The sequence below is a fragment of the Mytilus galloprovincialis genome, chromosome 3 (genome assembly GCF_965363235.1).
Source record: "Mytilus galloprovincialis chromosome 3, xbMytGall1.hap1.1, whole genome shotgun sequence".
Taxonomy (NCBI): Eukaryota; Metazoa; Mollusca; class Bivalvia; order Mytilida; family Mytilidae; genus Mytilus; species Mytilus galloprovincialis.
The window spans coordinates 91983830-92004248 of record NC_134840.1 but is presented as its reverse complement, the minus strand read 5'-3'; the positions used below and the strand labels follow the sequence as shown (position 1 = coordinate 92004248).

The 20419-nt window shown below is 30.2% G+C and overlaps 1 protein-coding gene across 3 annotated transcripts in view; it reads left to right on the top strand.

The window, feature by feature from the left end:
* Positions 1–18244: 18244 nt before the first annotated feature.
* The window catches only part of LOC143069382 (ras GTPase-activating protein 3-like), a 47983-nt gene continuing 45808 nt past the window's right edge, over positions 18245–20419 (top strand). For all 3 annotated transcript variants that reach the window (XR_012976379.1, XM_076243983.1, XM_076243982.1), the window contains exon 1: positions 18245–18301. Coding sequence is in view for 2 of the 3 variants with exons in the window: in XM_076243983.1 (XP_076100098.1) it covers positions 18253–18301 (49 nt within the window). In the remaining variant the exon portion in view is untranslated. The remainder of the gene's footprint in view (positions 18302–20419) is intronic.

Sequence of the window (20419 nt, the reverse complement as noted above, 5' to 3'; positions counted from 1 at the left end):
CAAATATCTATTGAGAAATATACGGCAGTCAAAAGTTGTGTTGTAATGACAACAAACGCAAATGTTAGAGAACTTCATAGGGAAATCACAAATAGTCAAATGTTGTGTTGAAAAGACAACAAACACAAAGTTCAATAACTCTATTGTAAAATAAAACTTTCAAAGATTCTGTTGAAAAGACAACAAACACAAAGTCAAAGATTAAATAGATCTATTGGTATAAATCAGGCAATCAAAGGTTGTATTGAAAAGACAACATATATCAATCAGGTTGTCAAAGATTGTGCTAAAAAGACAACAAACACAAAGTTTCAATAACTCTATTGTAAAATAACAGTTTCAAAGATTATGTTTAAAAGACAACAAACACAAAGCCAAAGGTTAAATAAATCTATTAATTTATCAGTCTGTCAATATCAGTGCTGAAAAAAACGACAAACACAAAGGTTTAATAAATCTATTCAAAAATAAAAGACAACAAACACAAAGGTTTGATAAATCTATTGAAAAAATAAAAGAAAACAAACACAAAGATTTAATAAATCTATTAGTATAAATCAGGCAGTCAAAGTTTGTGTTGAAAAGATATCGAGTACAAATATTTCAAATATCTATTGAGAAATACACGGCAGTCAAAAGTTGTTTTGTAATGACAACAAACGCAAAATGTTAGAGAACTCCATAGGAAAATAATAAAAAGTCAAAAATTCTGTTGAAAAGACAACAAACAAAGAGTCAAAAGATTTAATAGATCTATTGGTATAAATCAGGCAATCAAAGGTTGTATTCAAAAGACAACAGGTATCAATCATGTTGTCAAATATTGTGCTAAAAAGACAACAAACATAACGGTTCAACAACTCTATTGTAAAAAAAAACAATTTCAAAGATAATGTTCAAAAGACAACAAACACAAAGCCAAAGGTTAAATAAATCTATTAATTTATTAGTCAGTCAATAGCAGTGTTAAAAAAAAAACACAAACAAAGGTTTAATAAAACTATTCAAAAATCAAAGACAACAAACACAAAGGTTTAATAAATTTATTGAAAAAATCAAAGACAACAAAAAAAAGGTTCATTAAATCTATTGAAAAAAAAAGACAACAAACACAAAGGTTTAATAAATCTATTAGTAAAAATCAGGCAGTCAAATTTTTTGTTGAAAACACAGTGAGTACAAATATTTCAAATATCTATTGAGAAATACGCGGCAGTTAAAAGTTGTTTTGTAATGACAACAAACGCAACTGTTAGAGAACTCTATAGGGAAATAATAAACAGTCAAAGGTTGTGTTAAAAAGACAGCAAACACAAAGGTTCAATAACTCTATTGTAAAATAACAGTTTCAAAGATTATGTTTAAAAAACAACAAACACAAAGCCAAAGGTTAAATAAATCTATTGTTTTATCAGTCAGTCAATAGCAGTGTTGAAAAAAAAACGAAAAACACAAAGGTTTAATAAATCTATTGAAAAAAATAAAAGACAACAAACACAAAGGTTTAATAAATCTATTAATATAAATCAGGCAGTCAAAGTTTGTGCTGAAAAGATAGCGAGTACAAATATTTCAAATATCTATTGAGAAATATACGACAGTCAAAAGTTGTGTTGTAACGACAACAAACGCAAATATTTGAAATCTCTATAGGGAAAATATAAACAGTCAAAGGTTGTGTTGAAAAGACAATAAACACAAAGATAAAGAACTCTATTGTAAAATAAATTTTTCAAAAATTCTTTTGAAAATACAAAAAAAAGTAAAATCACAAAAATACTGAACTCAGAGGAAAATCTAATCGGATAGTCCATACAACAAACACAAAGGTTTATCAAATCTTTTGAAAGAAGACAACAAACATAAAAGTTCAATAACTCTTTGCAAAATAACAGTTTCAAAAATCATGTTGAAAAGACAATAAACACAGAGTCAAAGATTAAATAGATTTATTAAAATATCAGTCAGTAAATAGCCGTGATGAAAAAACAACAAACACAAAGGTTTAATAAATCTATTGAAAAAAAGACAACAAACACAAAGGTTTAATAAATCTATAAGAAAAAAACTGGCAGTCAAAATTTTTGTTGAAAAGATAGCGAGTACAAATATTTCAAATATCTATTGAGAAATATACGGCAGTCAAAAGTTGTGTTGTAATGACAACAAACGCAAATGTTAAAGAACTATATAGGGAAATCATAAACAGTCAAAGGTTGTGTTGAAAAGACAACAGATATCAATCAATTGTCAAAGATTGTGCTAAAAAGACAACAAACACAAAGGTTCAATAACTATATTGTAAAATAACAGTTTCAAAGATTCTGTTGAAAAGACAACAAACACAAAGTCAAAGATTAAGGGAGTAGACCTTGGTTCAGGGAGATAACTCTTTAAATCAGTTAAGCGTTTGTAAAAGTCAAATTCATCAATGTATTTTAAGCATTTACCTGAAACAGATTCAAAATAATCTATGTAACCTAGAAGCTTAGAATATACTTTTGAAAATGGTTGACACAAACGTACTGATGATTTTAAGAGTTATTTCCCTTAACCTAGGTCTACTTCCTTAAATAGATCTATTGGTATAAATCAAACAATCAAAGGTTGTATTGAAAAGACAACAGATATCAATCAATTGTCAAAGATTGTGCTAAAAAGACAACAAACAAAAAGGTTCAATAACTCTATTGTAAAATAAGTTTCAAAGATTATGTTTAAAAGACAACAAACACAAAGCCAAAGGTTAAATAAATCTGTTATTTTATCAGTCAGTCAATAGCAGTGTGGAAAAAAACGAAAAACACAAAGGTTTAATAAATCTATTGAAAAAATAAAAGACAACAAACAAAGGTTTAATAAATCTACTAGTATAAATCATGCAGTCAAAGTTTGTGTTGAAAAGATAGCGAGTACAAATATTTCAAATATCTCTTGAGAAATATACGACAGTCAAAAGCTGTGTTGTAACGACAACAAACGCAAATATTTCAAATCTCTATAGGGAAAAATAAACAGTCAAAGGTTCAATGTGTTAAAAAGACAACAAACACAAAGATCAACAACTCTATTGTAAAATAAATTTTTCAAAAATTCTGTTGAAAATACAAAAAAAAACCAAAGTAAAATCACAAAAATACTGAACTCAGAGAAAAATCTAATCGGAAAGTCCATACAACAAACACAAAGGTTTATCAAATCTTTTGAAAAAACACAACAAACACAAAAGTTCAATAACTCTTTTGTAAAATAACAGTTTCAAATATCATGTTTAAAAGACAATGAACACAAAGTCAAAGGTTAAATAGATTTATTAAAATATCAGTCAGTAAATAGCCGTGATGAAAAAACAACAAACACAAAGGTTTAATAAATCTATTGAAAAAAAAGACAACAAATACAAAGGTTTAATAAATCTATTAGTATAAATCAGGAAGTCAAAATTTTTGTTGAAAAGACAGCGAGTAACTCTATTGTAAAATAAAACTTTCAAACATTCTGTTGAAAAGACAACAAACACAAACTCAAAGATTAAATAGATCTATTGGTATAAATCAGGCAATCAAAGGTTGTATTGAAAAGACAACAGGTATCAATCAGGTTGTCAAATATTTTTCTAAAAAGACAACAAACACAAAGGTTCAATAACTCTATTGTAAAATAACAGTTTCAAAGATTATGTCCAAAAGACAACAAATACAAAGCCAAAGGTTAAATAAATCTATTAATTTATCAGTCAGTCAATACCAGTGTTGAAAAAAACGAAAAACACAAAGGTTTAATAAATCTATTAATTTATCAGTCAGTCAATAGCAGTGTGGAAAAAAACGAAAAACACAAAGGTTTAATAAATCTATTGAAAAAATAAAAGACAACAAACACAAAGGTTTTATAAATCTACTAGTATAAATCATGCAGTCAAAGTTTGTGTTGAAAAGATAGCGAGTACAAATATTTCAAATATTGAGAAATATACGACAGTCAAAAGCTGTGTTGTAACGACAACAAACGCAAATATTTCAAATCTCTATAGGGAAAAAATAAACAGTCAAAGGTTGTGTTAAAAAGACAACAAACACAAAGATCAACAACTCTATTGTAAAATAAATTTTTCAAAAATTCTGTTGAAAATACAAAAAAAAAAACAAAGTAAAATCACAAAAATACTGAACTCAGAGAAAAATCTAATCGGAAAGTCCATACAACAAACACAAAGGTTTATCAAATCTTTTGAAAAAACACAACAAACACAAAAGTTCAATAATTCTTTTGTAAAATAACAGTTTCAAATATCATGTTGAAAAATAAAGGCAACAGTAGTATACCGCTGTTCAAAACTCATAAATCCATGGACAAAAAACAAAATCGGGGTAACAAACTAAAACCGAGGGAAACGCATTAAATATAAGAGGAGAACAACGACACAACACTAAAATGTAACACACACAGAAATGGACAAAGCATCAGACAAAATCCCACGAGAATAACAAATATAACATCAAAACCAAATACATGAATTTGGGATAGACAAGTACCGTGACTCGTCTTATCGCAATGTGAAATTACACTAAAAAATAAGAGAAAACAACGACGCAACGTTAAAATGTAACACACAGAGAAACGAACAATAATATAACAATGGCCATATTCCTGACTTGGTACAGGACATTTTTAAAGGAAAAAATGGTGGGTTGAACCTGGTTTTATGGCATGCCAAACCTCGCACTTTGATATCAATGTTAAATATAGCAATGTTAAATATAACATTGAAATGACAACATAATATTACAGGACTACAATACAAATAAATAGGAGAACGTATTAGACAAAGAAACACATGATTAATGAATAACAAAAAGCATCAGGTTTAAAATTCAATACGTCAAAAACGCGCCTCGTCCACACAAGACTCACCAGTGACGCCCAGATATAAAAGATCGAAAGCGGAAAAAAGTACAAAGTTGTACAGCACTGAAGATCAAAAGTTGAAAAAGGCTGTGCCAAATACGGCTATGTTTTTATGCTTGGGATAAGAACATCCTTATTATTTAGAACAATTAATACTATTGCAAACAGTAAATTTTATCAAATAAATATAACAGATATACATAATGAAACTGAAGTATTAACTCATTACAGAAAACAAACACGAATACATGCAAAGACCAACACAGAATAGACACACCCGACTCAGTCCAGGCCTCAACGCAGTAAATTGTGAAAATGACGTCACATACGATGGTGAAAAGGCATTAAAAATTACGTCACATTTCAATTTATGAAATTTCTGAAACAGCAGAAGAATGACGTCACATATGAAAAACTATATCTCAAAAGTAAGATCGAATTAGGATTGAAAGACAATAAACACAAATTCAAAGGTTAAATAGATTTATTCAAATATCAGTCAGTTAATAGCCGTGATGAAAAAACAACAAACACAAAGGTTTAATAAATCTATTGAAAAAAAAAGACAACAAACACAAAGGTTTAATAAATCTATTGAAAAAAAAGACAACAAACACAAAGGTTTAATAAATATATTAGTATAAATCAGGCAGTCCAAATTTTTGTTGAAAAAACAGCGAGTACAAATATTTCAAATATCTCTTGAGAAATATACGGCGGTCAAAAGTTGTGTTGTAATGACAACAAACGCAAATGTTAAAGAACTCTATAGGGAAATCATAAACAGTCAAAGGTTGTGTCGAATAGACAACAAACACAAAGATCAATAACTCTATTCTAAAATTTATTTTTTTTTAAATTCTGTTGAAAATACAAAAAAAAAAAAACAAAGTAAAATCACAAAAATACTGATCTCAGAGGAAAATCTAATCGGAATGTCCATACAACAAACACAAAGGTTTATCAAATCTTTTGAAAAAAGTCAACAAACACAAAAATTCAAAAACTCTTTTGTAAAATAACAGTTTCAAATATCATGGTGAAAAGACAATAAACACATAGTCATAGGTTTAAATAAATTTATTAAAATATCAGTCAGTAAATAGCCATGATGAAAAAACAACAAACACAAAGGTTTAATAAATCTATTGAAAAAAAAGACAACAAACACAAAGGTTTAATAAATCTATTGAAAAAAAAGACAACAAACACAAAGGTTTAATAAATCTATTAGTATAAATCAGGCAGTCAAAATTTTTGTTGAAAAGACAGCCAGTACAAATATTTCAAATATCTATTGAGAAATATACGGCAGTCAAAAGTTGTGTTGTAATGACATTAAATGCAAATGTTAAAGAACTCTATAGGGAAATCATAAACAGTCAAAGGTTGTGTTGAAAAGACAACAAACACAAAGTTCAATAACTCTATTGTAAAATAAAACTTTCATAGATTCTGTTGAAAAGACAAAAAACAAAAAGCCAAAGATTAAAGAGATCTATTTGTATAAATCAGGCAATTAAAGGTTGTATTGAAAAGACAACAGGTATCCAGCAGGTTGTCAAAGATTGATCTTAAAAGACAACAAACACAAAGGTTCTACAAATCTATTATAAAATAATAGTTTCAAAGATTATGTTTAAAAGACAACAAACACAAAGCCAAAGGTTAAATAAATCTATTAATTCATCAGTCAGTCAATAGCAGTCTTGAAAAAAACGAAAAACACAAAGGTTTAATAAATCTATTGAAAATTAAAAGACAACAAACACAAAGGTTTAATCAATCTATTATTATAAATCAGGCAGTCAAAGTTTGTGTTGAAAAGATAGCGAGTACAAATATTTCAAATATCTCTTGAGAAATATACGGCGGTCAAAAGTTGGGTTGTAATGACAACAAACACAAATGTTAAAGATCTCTATAGGGAAATCATAAACAGTCAAAGGTTGTGTTAAAAAGACAACAAACACAAAGATAAATAACTCTATTCTAAAATAATTTTTTTTTTTAAATTCTGTTGAAAATACAAAAAAAAACCAAAGTAAAATCACAAAAATACTGATCTCAGAGGAAAATCTAATCGGAAAGTCCATACAACAAACACAAAGGTTTATCAAATCTTTTGAAAAAAGACAACAAACATAAAAATTCAAAAACTCTTTTGTAAAATAACAGTTTCAAATAGCATGATGAAAAGACAATAAACACAAAGTCAAAGGTTAAATAGATTTATTAAAATATCAGTCAGTAAATAGCCGTGATAAAAAAACAACAAACACAAAGGTTTAATAAATCTATTGAAAAAAAAAGACAACATACACAAAGGTTTAATAAATCTATAAGTATAAATCAGGCAGTCAAATTTTTTGTTGAAAAGACAGCGAGTACAAATATTTCAAATATCTATTGAGAAATATACGGCGGTCAAAAGTTGTGTTGTAATGACAACAAATGCAAATATTAAAGAACTCTATAGGGAAATTATAAAAAGTCAAAGGTTGTGTTGAAAAGACAACAAACACAAAGATCAATAGCTCTATTGTAAAATAATTTTTTTTTTAAATTCTGTTGAAAATACAAAAAAAAAAACAAAGTAAAATCACAAAAATACTGAACTCAGAGGAAAATCTAATCGGAAAGTCCATACAACAAACACAAAGGTTTATCAAATCTTTTGAAAAAAAGACAACAAACACAAAAGTTCAATAACTCTTTTGTAAAATAACAGTTTCAAATATCATGTTTAAAAGACAATGAACACAAAGTCAAAGGTTAAATAGATTTATTAAAATATCAGTCAGTAAATAGCCGTGATGAAAAAACAACAAACACAAAGGTTTAATAAATCTATTGAAAAAAAAGACAACAAACACAAAGGTTTAATAAATCTATTGAAAAAAAGACAACAAACACAAAGGTTTAATAAATCTATAAGAAAAAAACTGGCAGTCAAAATTTTTGTTGAAAAGATAGCGAGTACAAATATTTCAAATATCTATTGAGAAATATACGGCGGTCAAAAGTTGTGTTGTAATGACAACAAACGCAAATATTAAAGAACTATATAGGGAAATCATAAACAGTCAAAGGTTGTGTCGAAAAGACAACAAACACAAAGATCAATAACTCTATTCTAAAATTTATTTTTTTTTTAATTCTGTTGAAAATACAAAAAAAACAAAGTAAAATCACAAAAATACTGAACTCAGAGGAAAATCTAATCGGAAAGTCCATACAACAAACACAAAGGTTTATCAAATCTTTTGAAAAAAAGACAACAAACACAAAAGTTCAATAACTTTTTTTGTAAAATAACAGTTTCAAATATCATGTTTAAAAGACAATGAACACAAAGTCAAAGTTTAAATAGATTTATGAAAATATCAGTCAGTAAATAGCCGTGATGAAAAAACAACAAACACAAAGGTTTAATAAATCTATTGAAAAAAGACAACAAACACAAAGGTTTAATAAATCTATAAGAAAAAAACTGGCAGTCAAAATTTTTGTTGAAAAGATAGCGAGTACAAATATTTCAAATATCTATTGAGAAATATACGGCGGTCAAAAGTTGTGTTGTAATGACAACAAACGCAAATGTTAAAGAACTATATAGGGAAATCATAAACAGTCAAAGGTTGTGTCGAAAAGACAACAAACACAAAGATCAATAACTCTATTCTAAAATTTATTTTTTTTTAAATTCTGTTGAAAATACAAAAAAAAACAAAGTAAAATCACAAAAATACTGAACTCAGAGGAAAATCTAATCGGAAAGTCCATACAACAAACACAAAGGTTTATCAAATCTTTTGAAAAAAAGACAAGAAACACAAAAGTTCAATAACTCTTTTGTAAAATAACAGATGCAAATATCATGTTTAAAAGACAATGAACACAAAGTCAAAGGTTAAATAGATTTATTAAAATATCAGTCAGTAAATAGCCGTGATGAAAAAACAACAAACACAAAGGTTTAATAAATCTATTGAAAAAAAGACAACAAACACAAAGGTTTAATAAATCTATAAGAAAAAAACTGGCAGTCAAAATTTTTGTTGAAAAGATAGCGAGTACAAATATTTCAAATATCTATTGAGAAATATACGGCAGTCAAAAGTTGTATATTAATGACAACAAACGCAAATGTTAAAGAATTATATAGGGAAATCATAAACAGTCAAAGGTTGTGTTGAAAAGACAACAAACACAAAGGTTCAACAACCCTATTGTAAAATAACAATTTCAAAGATAATGTTCAAAAGACAACAAACACAAAGCCAAAGGTTAAATAAATCTATTATTTTATCAGTCAGTCAATAGCAGTGTTGAAAAAAAAGGTTTAATAAATGTATTAGTATAAATAAACAGCCAGAGATTGTGTTGAAAAGACAACAAACACAAAGTTTCAATAACTCTATTGTAAAATAACAGTTTCAAAGATTCTGTTGAAAAGACAACAAGCACAAAGGTTAAATAAATCTTTTGAAATATAAGTCAGTCAATAGCCGTGTTGGAGAAAAAAGCACAAAGGTAATGTATTGAACAGGGTATCAACCAGGGTAATCAACCAGGCTGTCAAAGATTGTGCTAAAAAGACAACAAACACAAAGGTTCAATAACTCTAATGTAAAATAAGTTTCAAAGATAATGTTTAAAGACAATAAACACAAAGCCACAGGTTAAAAAAATCTATTGAAATATTATCAGTCAGTCAATAGCCGTGTTGAAAAAAAAACAAAAAAAAATTACAAAGGTTAAATAAATCTATTGAAAAATAATAGACAACAAACAAAAAAGTTAAATAAATATATTAGCATAACAGAGGCAGTCAAAGTTTGTGTTGAAAAGACAGCGATTACAAATATTTGAAGTATCTATTGAGACATATACGGCAATTAAAAGTGATGACAACAAACGCAAATGTTTGAGAACTCTATAGGGAAATAATAAACAGTCAAAGGTTGTGTTGAAAAGGCAACAAAAACAAAGTTCAATAACTATATTGTAAAATAAATTTTCACAGATTCTGTAGAACAGACAACAAACACGAAGTCAACGATTAAATAGATCTATTGTTATAAATCAAACAATCAAAGGTTGTATTGAAATGACAACAAGTATCAATCAGGTTGTCAGGGATTGTGCTAAAAAGACATCAAACACAAAGGTTCAAAGATGATGTTGAAAATACAACAAACACAAAGTTGAACGTTAAATAAATATACTGAAATATCAATCAGTCAAAAGTTGTGTTGAAAGAAAACAAACACAAAGGTTTTATAATCTATAGAAAAAACACAACAAATGAATCGGGCAGTCAAGGGTTGTGTGTTAAAGACAACAGGAATAAATCAGGACAACAAACATAAAGGTTAAATAAATCTTTTGGTATAAATCAGGCAGTCAAAGGTTGTGTTAAAATGACAACAGGTATAAATTAGGCAGTCAAATGTTGTGATGAAAAGGACAACGGGTATAAATAAGGCAGTCAAATGTTGTGATGAAAAGGACAACAGGTATAAATTAGGAAGTCAAAGGTTGTGTTGAAAAGACAACAAACATATATATTCCATTATTATATTGAAATATATCAAGCAGTCAAAGGTTGTGTTGAAAAGACAACACACATAAATGTTCAATACTTTGTTGACATTTATCAGGCAGTTAAAGGTCATGTTGTAAAGAAAACAAACACAAACTGAAATCTAATGAATAGTTATCAAAGGTACGAGGATTATAATTCAATACGCCAGACGCTCGTTTCTACATAAAAGACTCATCACATCAGTGACGCTCTGATCAAAATAGTTATAAAGCCAAACAAGTACAAAGTTCAAAAGCATTGAGGACCAAAAATTAAAAAAGTTGTGCCAAATACGGCTAAAGTAATTTATTGCTGGGATAGGGAAATTATAGTTAATATATTTAAGGAATGACTGTAATATTTTTTTCTGTCTATGAAGAAATAACATAAAAAATTTGGTGCACACTGAATAACGCGCGTAGCGGGTTATTTAACAGTGTGCACCACATTTTTTATGTTATTTCGAATAGACAGAAAAAATATTACAGTCATTTCTTATAATTTAATTCTAAATTCCATTTAAAACCGTAGAAAACCATGAAAAACGTTGATGACGTCACGGTCACATGACTAAATTATGTCTATGGGCTCATAACAAAATAACGTCAGCCAATCAAAAGACGCGTTACATCCAAAATTAAATTATTGAATTATATCAGACAGAAAAATGGTGTTGTTAAGAAAAAATAAAAAACACAAAGGTTTAATAAATATATTGAGACATATAAGCAATAAAAGGCTGTGCTCAAAAGCAAACAAAAACAAAGTTGGGGTTAATGTTTTAAGATATGCAAGTCAGTAAAATGTTGTTCTGAACAGACAAAAATTATGCCGGTTTAATGAATCTTTTCAAAAATTTAGGGCAGTAAAATTGTCATGAAGTGAAATTGTTTAAACATTTTTTATTTTGTCTTTTTAAAAGTGTCTATTCCATTATGTTACACAAGAGATATCAACTGTTGTCAATTAAGATTGCATTGAGTATATTTGATTCCAATTTAGACTCGTACATTTGAATGTAATTATCTGTCAAACATGACAGCGTTATAATCATACTGGTATTGTATTCAGTCCTTACTTGACTTAAAATGGAATAACAGCATTTGAGAAAGTGTGGGAATCAACTTTAATATCAATACACATCTTGCACCAAATATTATTAACGTACTAGCACAAGCATAACATGCTGAGTGATAAAATACTTATATGCTTCTAAACAACTGTTTAAACTTGATATAAAACCATTCCACTTTAATTCATGATAAGTATAAACTATATTTTGGTTTACATAGGAACTATATGAAAGTGTGCATGTATATCTAATGTCTAGTAGATGTTCAACCATTAAGCAAATAACATGTCAAAGTTGGCAGCAGGTGATTACAATTGTATATAATCTGTCTTCAAGTAATAAAACACATCGATATTTTCATGACATGTCAAATTTAGATTCAGAGTTCTGCACCATCTTAAAATTTGGAGTAATCACAAAGATTCGAAAACATTAACTCTGAAGTTCAAAGCAAGCAATTAAACATGCTGATCGGTAGATCCAGTCAAAATTCAAAATGTTATTCACAGTAAAGATTAAAGTGTTAATACATTTCAAAAGCATATTTGTTTCTGTGTTTGTACACAACTATCATGTTATTACATTAATCTATTTAAAGATTTTTTTTTTAGATCAAACTGTATTTAAAATAAACTTATCACAGAGATATGTCTCGCTTTTTTTGTAATTTCAATAATGCAAATGTTGAAATTAAAATAGCAACACTGTCACATGTAAGTTTTGCAGATACTCGAAGTCAATGAACCATGACTGAAGGTACATACCTAAACAATCTCCATGGAAATGAGATGTGCCATTATGCTAATACAACTGCATACCAAATACCATTGACTTATCATAAGAAGTTCCCTTTAAACAAACCTAACCACAAACTTATACATGTAAACTAAGCAAAATTTCAAGGTCAATAAACCATAACTGAGGGGGCGGGGTCAAATAATCTCTACGGTAATGAGATGTGCCAATGCTAATACAACTGCATACCAAATATCATTAACTTACTACTAGTGGTTCCCCATAAACTGACCTAATCACAAACTAATACATGAAAACTAAGCAAAAATTTCAGTCAATAGACCATGACTGAGGGGGTGGGCTAAATAATCTCCATGGAAATGAGATATATATGCCAATGTTTATACAACTGCATACCAATTATCATTAACTTACTACTAGTGGTTCCCCATAAACTGACTTAATCACAAACTAATACATGAAAACTAAGCAAAAATTTCAGTCAATAGACCATGACTGAGGGCGTGGGGCTAAATAATCTCAATGGAAATGAGATATACCAATGTTTATACAACTGCATACCAATTATCATTAACTTACTACTAGTGGTCCCCCATAAACTGACCTAATCATAAACTAATACATGAAAACGAAGCAAAAATTTCAAAGTCAATAGACCATAACTGAGGGGGCGGGGTCAAATAATCTTCATGGTGATGAGATCTGCCAATACTTATACAACTGCATACCAAATATCATTGACTTACCACTAGTGGTTCACCATAAACTAGACTTAATCACAAACTAATACATTTTTGACGCCGCCGCCGACGCCGGAAACAGCATACCTATGTCTCGCTTTTTTGACTCCGTCAAGCGAGACAAAAATTGAAGTAAGTGACTTTTCAAACAGTTAATAGTTTAACTACATAACATATGGAAATTTTGAAATGCAAGTTGGAAGCTGTTGTTTTCCTCGTACCATGCCGGTATTAAACGATATATAGAAGTCACAAAATGTGTAGACTGAAGTAATATGAATCTAACACATTAAACATGACTGACATAAAGTTTAAAATTGTAAGACTAAGAAGAACTTCATTAGCTTTACTGAACTTCCGGGAAGTCATGTTCTTTATAGATAGGGTGGAGGTAAGGGATATGGCTAATTTCAGATATGTGTAGATCTAAGGGTTGATTTGGGGGAGGGCAGTTTATTACTGTAAGGATTGGATACCCTAAAAGTATATTTCATTTTGAGTAGCCGGTACTCCGCACATAGTTCACAATCAATAACAGTCAAAAGAGATCTATGATGTTCGCGGATATATTAGATATATAAATTTATCGCTATTTTGTGCATTTTTCCTTTGATCTTTTTTTGTGATAATTTTTCATATCATTCTTCTCGCTTGAGATGGAAAATTATCGCTAGAAACTAAATTGACATGAAATTGACAACGTCGTCATAGGTAAAATAGCGATAAACAGATTATCATTGATCATCTCAACTCGATTGCCTTTCTCGTTTTCGCCGTCCCGGCTCAAGCGAGAAAATCAATCTCGTTGAGATGACCAACAATAATCTATAAGTATAAATCAAAAGTGTCATACGGTATTTGGTATAAACACATTATCGGTTTAAATAATACTAGTATATACCATATGGGTAATCTACAATTAATTGGAAGCTGTTTTTTCTCTCTCGATTTATGCAACCCTTTCTCTTACATTAATGTCAATAGTTTAACTACATGTGGAAATTTCATTAACTTTGCTGCATCCTGTTCATCAATGGCAATGTCAAATGAAGATAAGATGACTGTTGACAAATAAGTAATTTCGATAAAGCCAATTTTAATTACTGAACCGTTAATGTGTATACCTGTTGCTTTCGTTGTGTTCAACCATGCATGGTTGTCACCATTTTGTGTTGTTGCCAACCATTGACATTGTCAAAGTCAGGAAGACTGTATCTGTCTGAGCATCTCACCTTTTATGTTGATTTTGAAATAAAGAGTCTCACAAAAAGAATTAGGAATCAATGACATCAATGCGTATGACTTATGTTCAGCTAGTAAATATAACACTTACATTTCAGTCTTCATCTTGTTCCTTTGATAATATTATTGCCTTTTAAGGCTTTTGTTTGCCGATTTCTTGTGTGTGTTGTCTCTGTGTTGCGAGTGATGATCGTGTGGACTGATGGGTAAAATTCAATTGTGACGTCATAATGAAAACGTAAACATTACTTATAGGTACAGTCCACGGAACGATCTTGATTTTCCGTATGTACTTTGACACTCTTAAGATCTTACACACGTGTCATGATTAAATTAAAATGCCAAAGAACTGAAATTTGGAACTGATTTTTAGAATGGGTTATTTTGCTGTGCTGTTAAAAAACACTGTCCAATGTTAAGGGAGGGGCAAACATGTTTAACCGGCACCGCCAAAGTTCCGCCATGACGGTCTGTTCCAAGTCATGCAGGAGCCTCAGTGTAGTTCGTTAATTGAATTTGTAGTTGGGTAATATCTGTCATATTTGTTTTCTCGTAAATTGTTCAGTTACTAGTATTAAGGCGGTCAGTTTTCCCGTTTGATTTGATACCCATTCTTCATTTCGTGGCATTATTCGGTATTTTTTTTTCTCATTGTTGAAGATCTTACGGTGAATTATAATTGTTTAATCCACTGCATATGAACTACGGTGTATAGTTGTTTCTTTGGCAATCATACATCAATTTATTTATATCGGTGAGACGATTTTTTCATAGTGGCTTATGAGAAATCCATTGTTAGTTTTATTCAGTGAGGTAAATGAAGCTGTAATTCGTTTACTTTCAAAAAGCCACAAACGGCATACTTTAAAGTTTATGAAGCTTAATTTAGCGTGTGGGTTCCTTTAGCCCTTTTTGACTGAATTAGAAGCAAACCTATGTTTACTTGGTGACAAAATTAAGATAGAACATTATTATAAGTTTGTCGGTCCGCCCAAAGCGCTTTTTTTGGGGGGGGGGGAGATAAATTACCTTTATCAGGAACGCTCTTACCCAAAATATTTGACGCTTTGGGTGTATATAAATACCTGATTTTGCGAGGAGCTTTATGGCAAAAAGCCCGGGGCTTTGAAAGAATAACCAAATCAATTATGCCTAAGGTCTAGATTTTCTGAGGGAGTTGGAACCTTTGTGATGTAAGTTTATCACCGAAGAATTAAGAAAATTATGTTATAATTCATTAGAGTACCGAAGCACTGAACACCGAAGAATTAAGAAAGTTATGTTGTAATTCATTAAAGCACCGAAGCACTGACTACATTGCATAGATTACCTTAGCCGTATTTGGCACAACTTTTTTGAAATTTGGGTCCTCAATGCTCTTCAACTTTGTACTTGTTTGGCTTTTATAACTATTTTGATCTGAGCGTCACTGGTGAGTCTTAAGTAGACGAAACGCGCGTCTGACGTATTGAATTATAATCCTGGTACCTTTTATTACTAATTGTATACGGTGCTCGATAATTTGCGGTGGAATCATAGCTTTTAGAAATAATATGATAGTCGTGCTTTATGGGGTTCCATAAACGATTATGAAAGTCTAGGGCTCTTTGACATTACTTTTATTACATATTCGAATAAATGAAGGAAATAAAACAGTCATAACAATTATGACAATATTAAACATATAATTAAAACATTGATCAATATCACAGTCTGGGCATGGAAGAATTAGAATTGACAATATTTCCAATGTCAGAGTCAACTCTTATATTTAGGACAATAAAAATAGTGGTGCAAATAATAACTTTACAAGATAGTACGTTATAATCTATACAATAATCTATACTGAATGTTATGAATGCAGTGACATTCATAATATACAACAAACTTCAACGGAATCATTGTATTGTCATAGAAGATCGTTCAGTATATATAAGTTCCAAACGGAAAAAAAAATATTCTGGAATATTATTTCCACTGGAATAAATAGAACGGAATATTTTTTCCTAACGGAAAAGATGGTACAGATTATTTGTTCCAACAGGAACATATATTTTTGGCATTGTGTATAACCTGGGATTATTGCATTGAATATCTATTATATAGAAAAAAATATATCAGTCCCATTTATAACAAAGTTTCTAGGGAAACTTCTGCTAGGTATATACGATGAGTATCAAAGAGCACGTCATTATAATCAAGTCACTTAAAAAATCTTGCTTTTAAAATCTCCTAGGACGTTAAGCAACCAACAATCAATCAATCTTAAATCTCCTATTTCTTTATATCATCTACTCTAGCCAAGGTAAACCCAGGGACCAGATCGCAACTTAGGCTTCATTCAATCTGAAGAAATATTCTCAGATTCGTACAAAAACTATCTTACTCCTTTCATATTATTTTATAGGTTTGTAGCCATATAACCATACTCACCGATAAACGACAGAACTGTAAAGCGCGCACTACATACGCCGCACAAAGAACATAAAACCTTACTTACCAGATATGAAGAATGTAACTTCCAATAGATATAGAGTTATTCCAAAGTATAGAAATTTCAGCAGGTTGGGGATTTTAATCCATTTGGGATATTAAGGCCCGAATGGAGTATAAATTTTCAGTGCAATATCATTTTTTTTATTCAGCAAAGCAAAACTATTTAAAAGTGTATTCGTTTAGGACAAAAGTAGCAACTTTTGGATATCGACTTTTCCAGAAAACTAATAAGTTGAACTGAAAACTGCATCTTCCCAGGGCTCAAACTTAAAAAACAGCCAGGTATGCCAAAAAAGTTGCTAACCAAAAGTTATTGTCTATTTTTTATAATCATATGCCATTTGTAAAATTTTCCCTTTGTTAATATTTTTTGTGCAAAGTAAACTTTGGGATATTATACCCCCACTTGGGAGATAATCCCCAACCTGTTCAATGTGTAATAACACACACTATCACTATATGTAATATCTCTAGTCCATATGATTCTACCGCTATGTAAAGTTTAAACAAGAAGTATTTATCAAATATATACGTCTCCAATTTTCAAGAGTTGACCACCATTACTTCTTTTCCAAAATCTGAGGTGTGTCCAAAATGACCAATAAGAACTGATCACAAAGGTAAACAAGGTCCGACAATTAGTGAACTATTGAAATTAAGCATATGCTCGTTGAGTATGTATGACTGAGGACTAGAATTAAGAGTATATTCGGGAAAAAATATACCTTAGAAATTAAAATATCATTCAAAATGAATTCAACATGTTCAATAAAAGTGTAATATCTACCATATGTGTGTCACTCTAAAAAGGTCCACTGGAACCAACATTCTTACTGAGTAGTGCATTTGCGTGCGTTATAAAACATACCTATTACATATTTTGTGAAATGTTCCCTTTTGGGAATTCAGGATAACAGTTACCACGAAATGTTTCACAGGGAACACAAAACTAAATGTGCCTCGTGATAAGGAACACATAATAAAACTGTTTCAATTTGAACCTTAATAGTCCCTTAATATATGTTCCTCATGGAGCTATATATGTGTCAAAATTTACCATCAATTTAGTGACATGGTCCTCTATATGGAACATTGAAATTTGCTCCATGGGGAACAGAAAATTCACGAAATTTTCTTCAGTGGACCACATATCAAAATTGCCACTGAATCGAAAGTTATAAATGACTCGGCAATGATTTCTCTTTGTTTTTGTATTCTGCTCAGAAATTTAAAACAAGTATTTAGTTATGAAATCATTACACCTAGGCTAGGGTTGTTTATTATTCTCAAGCTCTTTTTTTTTTGGTTTCAGTTCTAGTCTCTGCTAAAAATGAATAAAACGGTTATAATTTCTGTGATCCTATAAGATACGGTCAAAATTCGGAATTGGTTCATATCCGTGCATGGTTTGGTTTTCATTTATTTTTCTAGACACCGGAAATGGAAGTATGGCTGAAGAAAATGTGAGAATTGAAGAAAGTTTAAAAGTGAAAATAGGTTGTTATTTCAATTATAATGAACAAAATTTACCATTAACATATGCTTTATGTTTGTTTATTTCAACTGAACACCTGAGTTCCAGGAAATAAAGAATGAAGCGAAACCATTACGCACATGATTTTTGACGTCCCATTATTTTCATTTTGCAGTGTTTTTTTGTATAACTTTATACTGTAAATTTATACCTTGCATATGTAAGTGATAAATTTGTCCTTGTAAAATATGTCTGGGCGGACAAATATTACTAGTATAAATAGTCCAAAATTCCTAGGTAAAAATGTCCATGTCCTTTATTTTAAAAGGAAATAATTTTTTTTATAAATAATGGAAACTCACTATTCATATTTTTAATATTGGTAAAGAGTTGTGCATTCACATTTAATAGAAACTTTGTCCCCAGACTATTTTTCTTAGGAAATCATGTCCATGTCATTAATATTATATTCCATAAAAATGTCCATGCTCTTTATTTTAAAAGGTTAATTAAACTGTTGTTTATTATTGTTTTACAGTTGTGTATCAATGTTTTGTTAACTTAAATGTATGTCCCAGATAAATTTTCAAAGGATATCATGGCAGTGCTCCAGCTAGAATTCAAAAGGGGCAGGGCACTTTTTTATGATAGGAGAAGGCACTGCCAGAGGCAGATTTAGGGAGAGGGCCCAGGGGGCCTGGGCCCCCCCTTTTTGGGAAAAAATTGGTTGCTTATATAGGGAATCACTGAAGCGTGACTGGAGTAGGCCCCCTCTTAGGTCAGTCAGTGGGCCCCCACTTATGAAAATTTCTGGATCCGCCACTGACTGCTCATTTCTTTTGTCTACGTCCCTGTGTGTATCACGAGTTCACATATTTTTTTACTTTATATATTGTCAATAAAGATGCATAAGTTGTTGTTATGATTATTTATTCTATAAAATTTGCATAAGAAAAGTCATTCATACTACATGTTCATATAACATGGCAGTACACATTTATACTATTAACCAAAAGAGGCAAAATAAACTTACTATTCTCCCCCACCCCCTCTCCTTCCAAAAAAAAAGGAACATAAACTAAACATCTTATAGTTTACCATACATGTACATGACAGAGTAGTTGTATTTCAAAATTTTCATCTAGAGCTTTGCCCTCAAAACTTTTTTTTATTGTTCGTGTTTAGGAATATATTATTTAGTGTAGCTTCATCATTCACACCATTCAAATAATTAATTAAGATATATTTCTTACTTGAGAATGTATAAAACATGGATTGCCAAAAGTATGATTATCAAAAATAAATTGCAATATATTTTTTTTTGTATGTTCAAAGACAGTTAGTATCCTTACGGTAACATTCTTACATAATTTTGTATTCAATTGGTTATTTTTTCCTATTTTTAGTGCTAGATAATATTTTAGGAGCACAATTTTGTAATAAGCTTTTTCAGGGGAAGTAACTCCAAAATTAATTTCCAACATGTTTACGTCTGCTTGTCGCTCACAAGTTGAGACGGACGATGTTTCTGTGAAGGCAAAGTTGATTACTTCAATTCAGTTCTAAATTCATGAAAGTCTTCATTCATACACTCTTCCATTGTGACTTGGAGATCGAAAAGAAAATGCCGACACATTCATCATATTTATGACAAAAAGGTACATTGTCTTAATTAATTTACCTAGTAATTAACACCTTTGAAGTCTTATCCACAATAATTAATTGTAATGACATGATTAACCTCGTTACCTGGGGGCAATCAGCAGGTGTCATATATGTAATTTAACTTCTGATAAGAAATCGATGAAACAAAAGGCAATTTTACCAAAACGGCACAAGGGTTTTTCAGAAAACGGCGTCAGGGCAGAAGGGCGCGGCTGAGGGCACACAGGGTGCAGCTTAGGGCACCCAGGGCGCGGCGCCCTTTTATTTTGGTCTAACGAGACCACTGCATGTCTAGGTAATAATGTACATGTCCTCAATTAAATAGGATTCATAATGACACTTTCCAATCTTAACAAAGATTTTATTTCCCATTTTGAATGATTTTTCTAAACAGGAAAACTAATAACAAAACAAGTCTTGGGACAATTTTTCCCAGGATAATGAGTACCAGACATATTTCAGTCTGCACGGTTAGC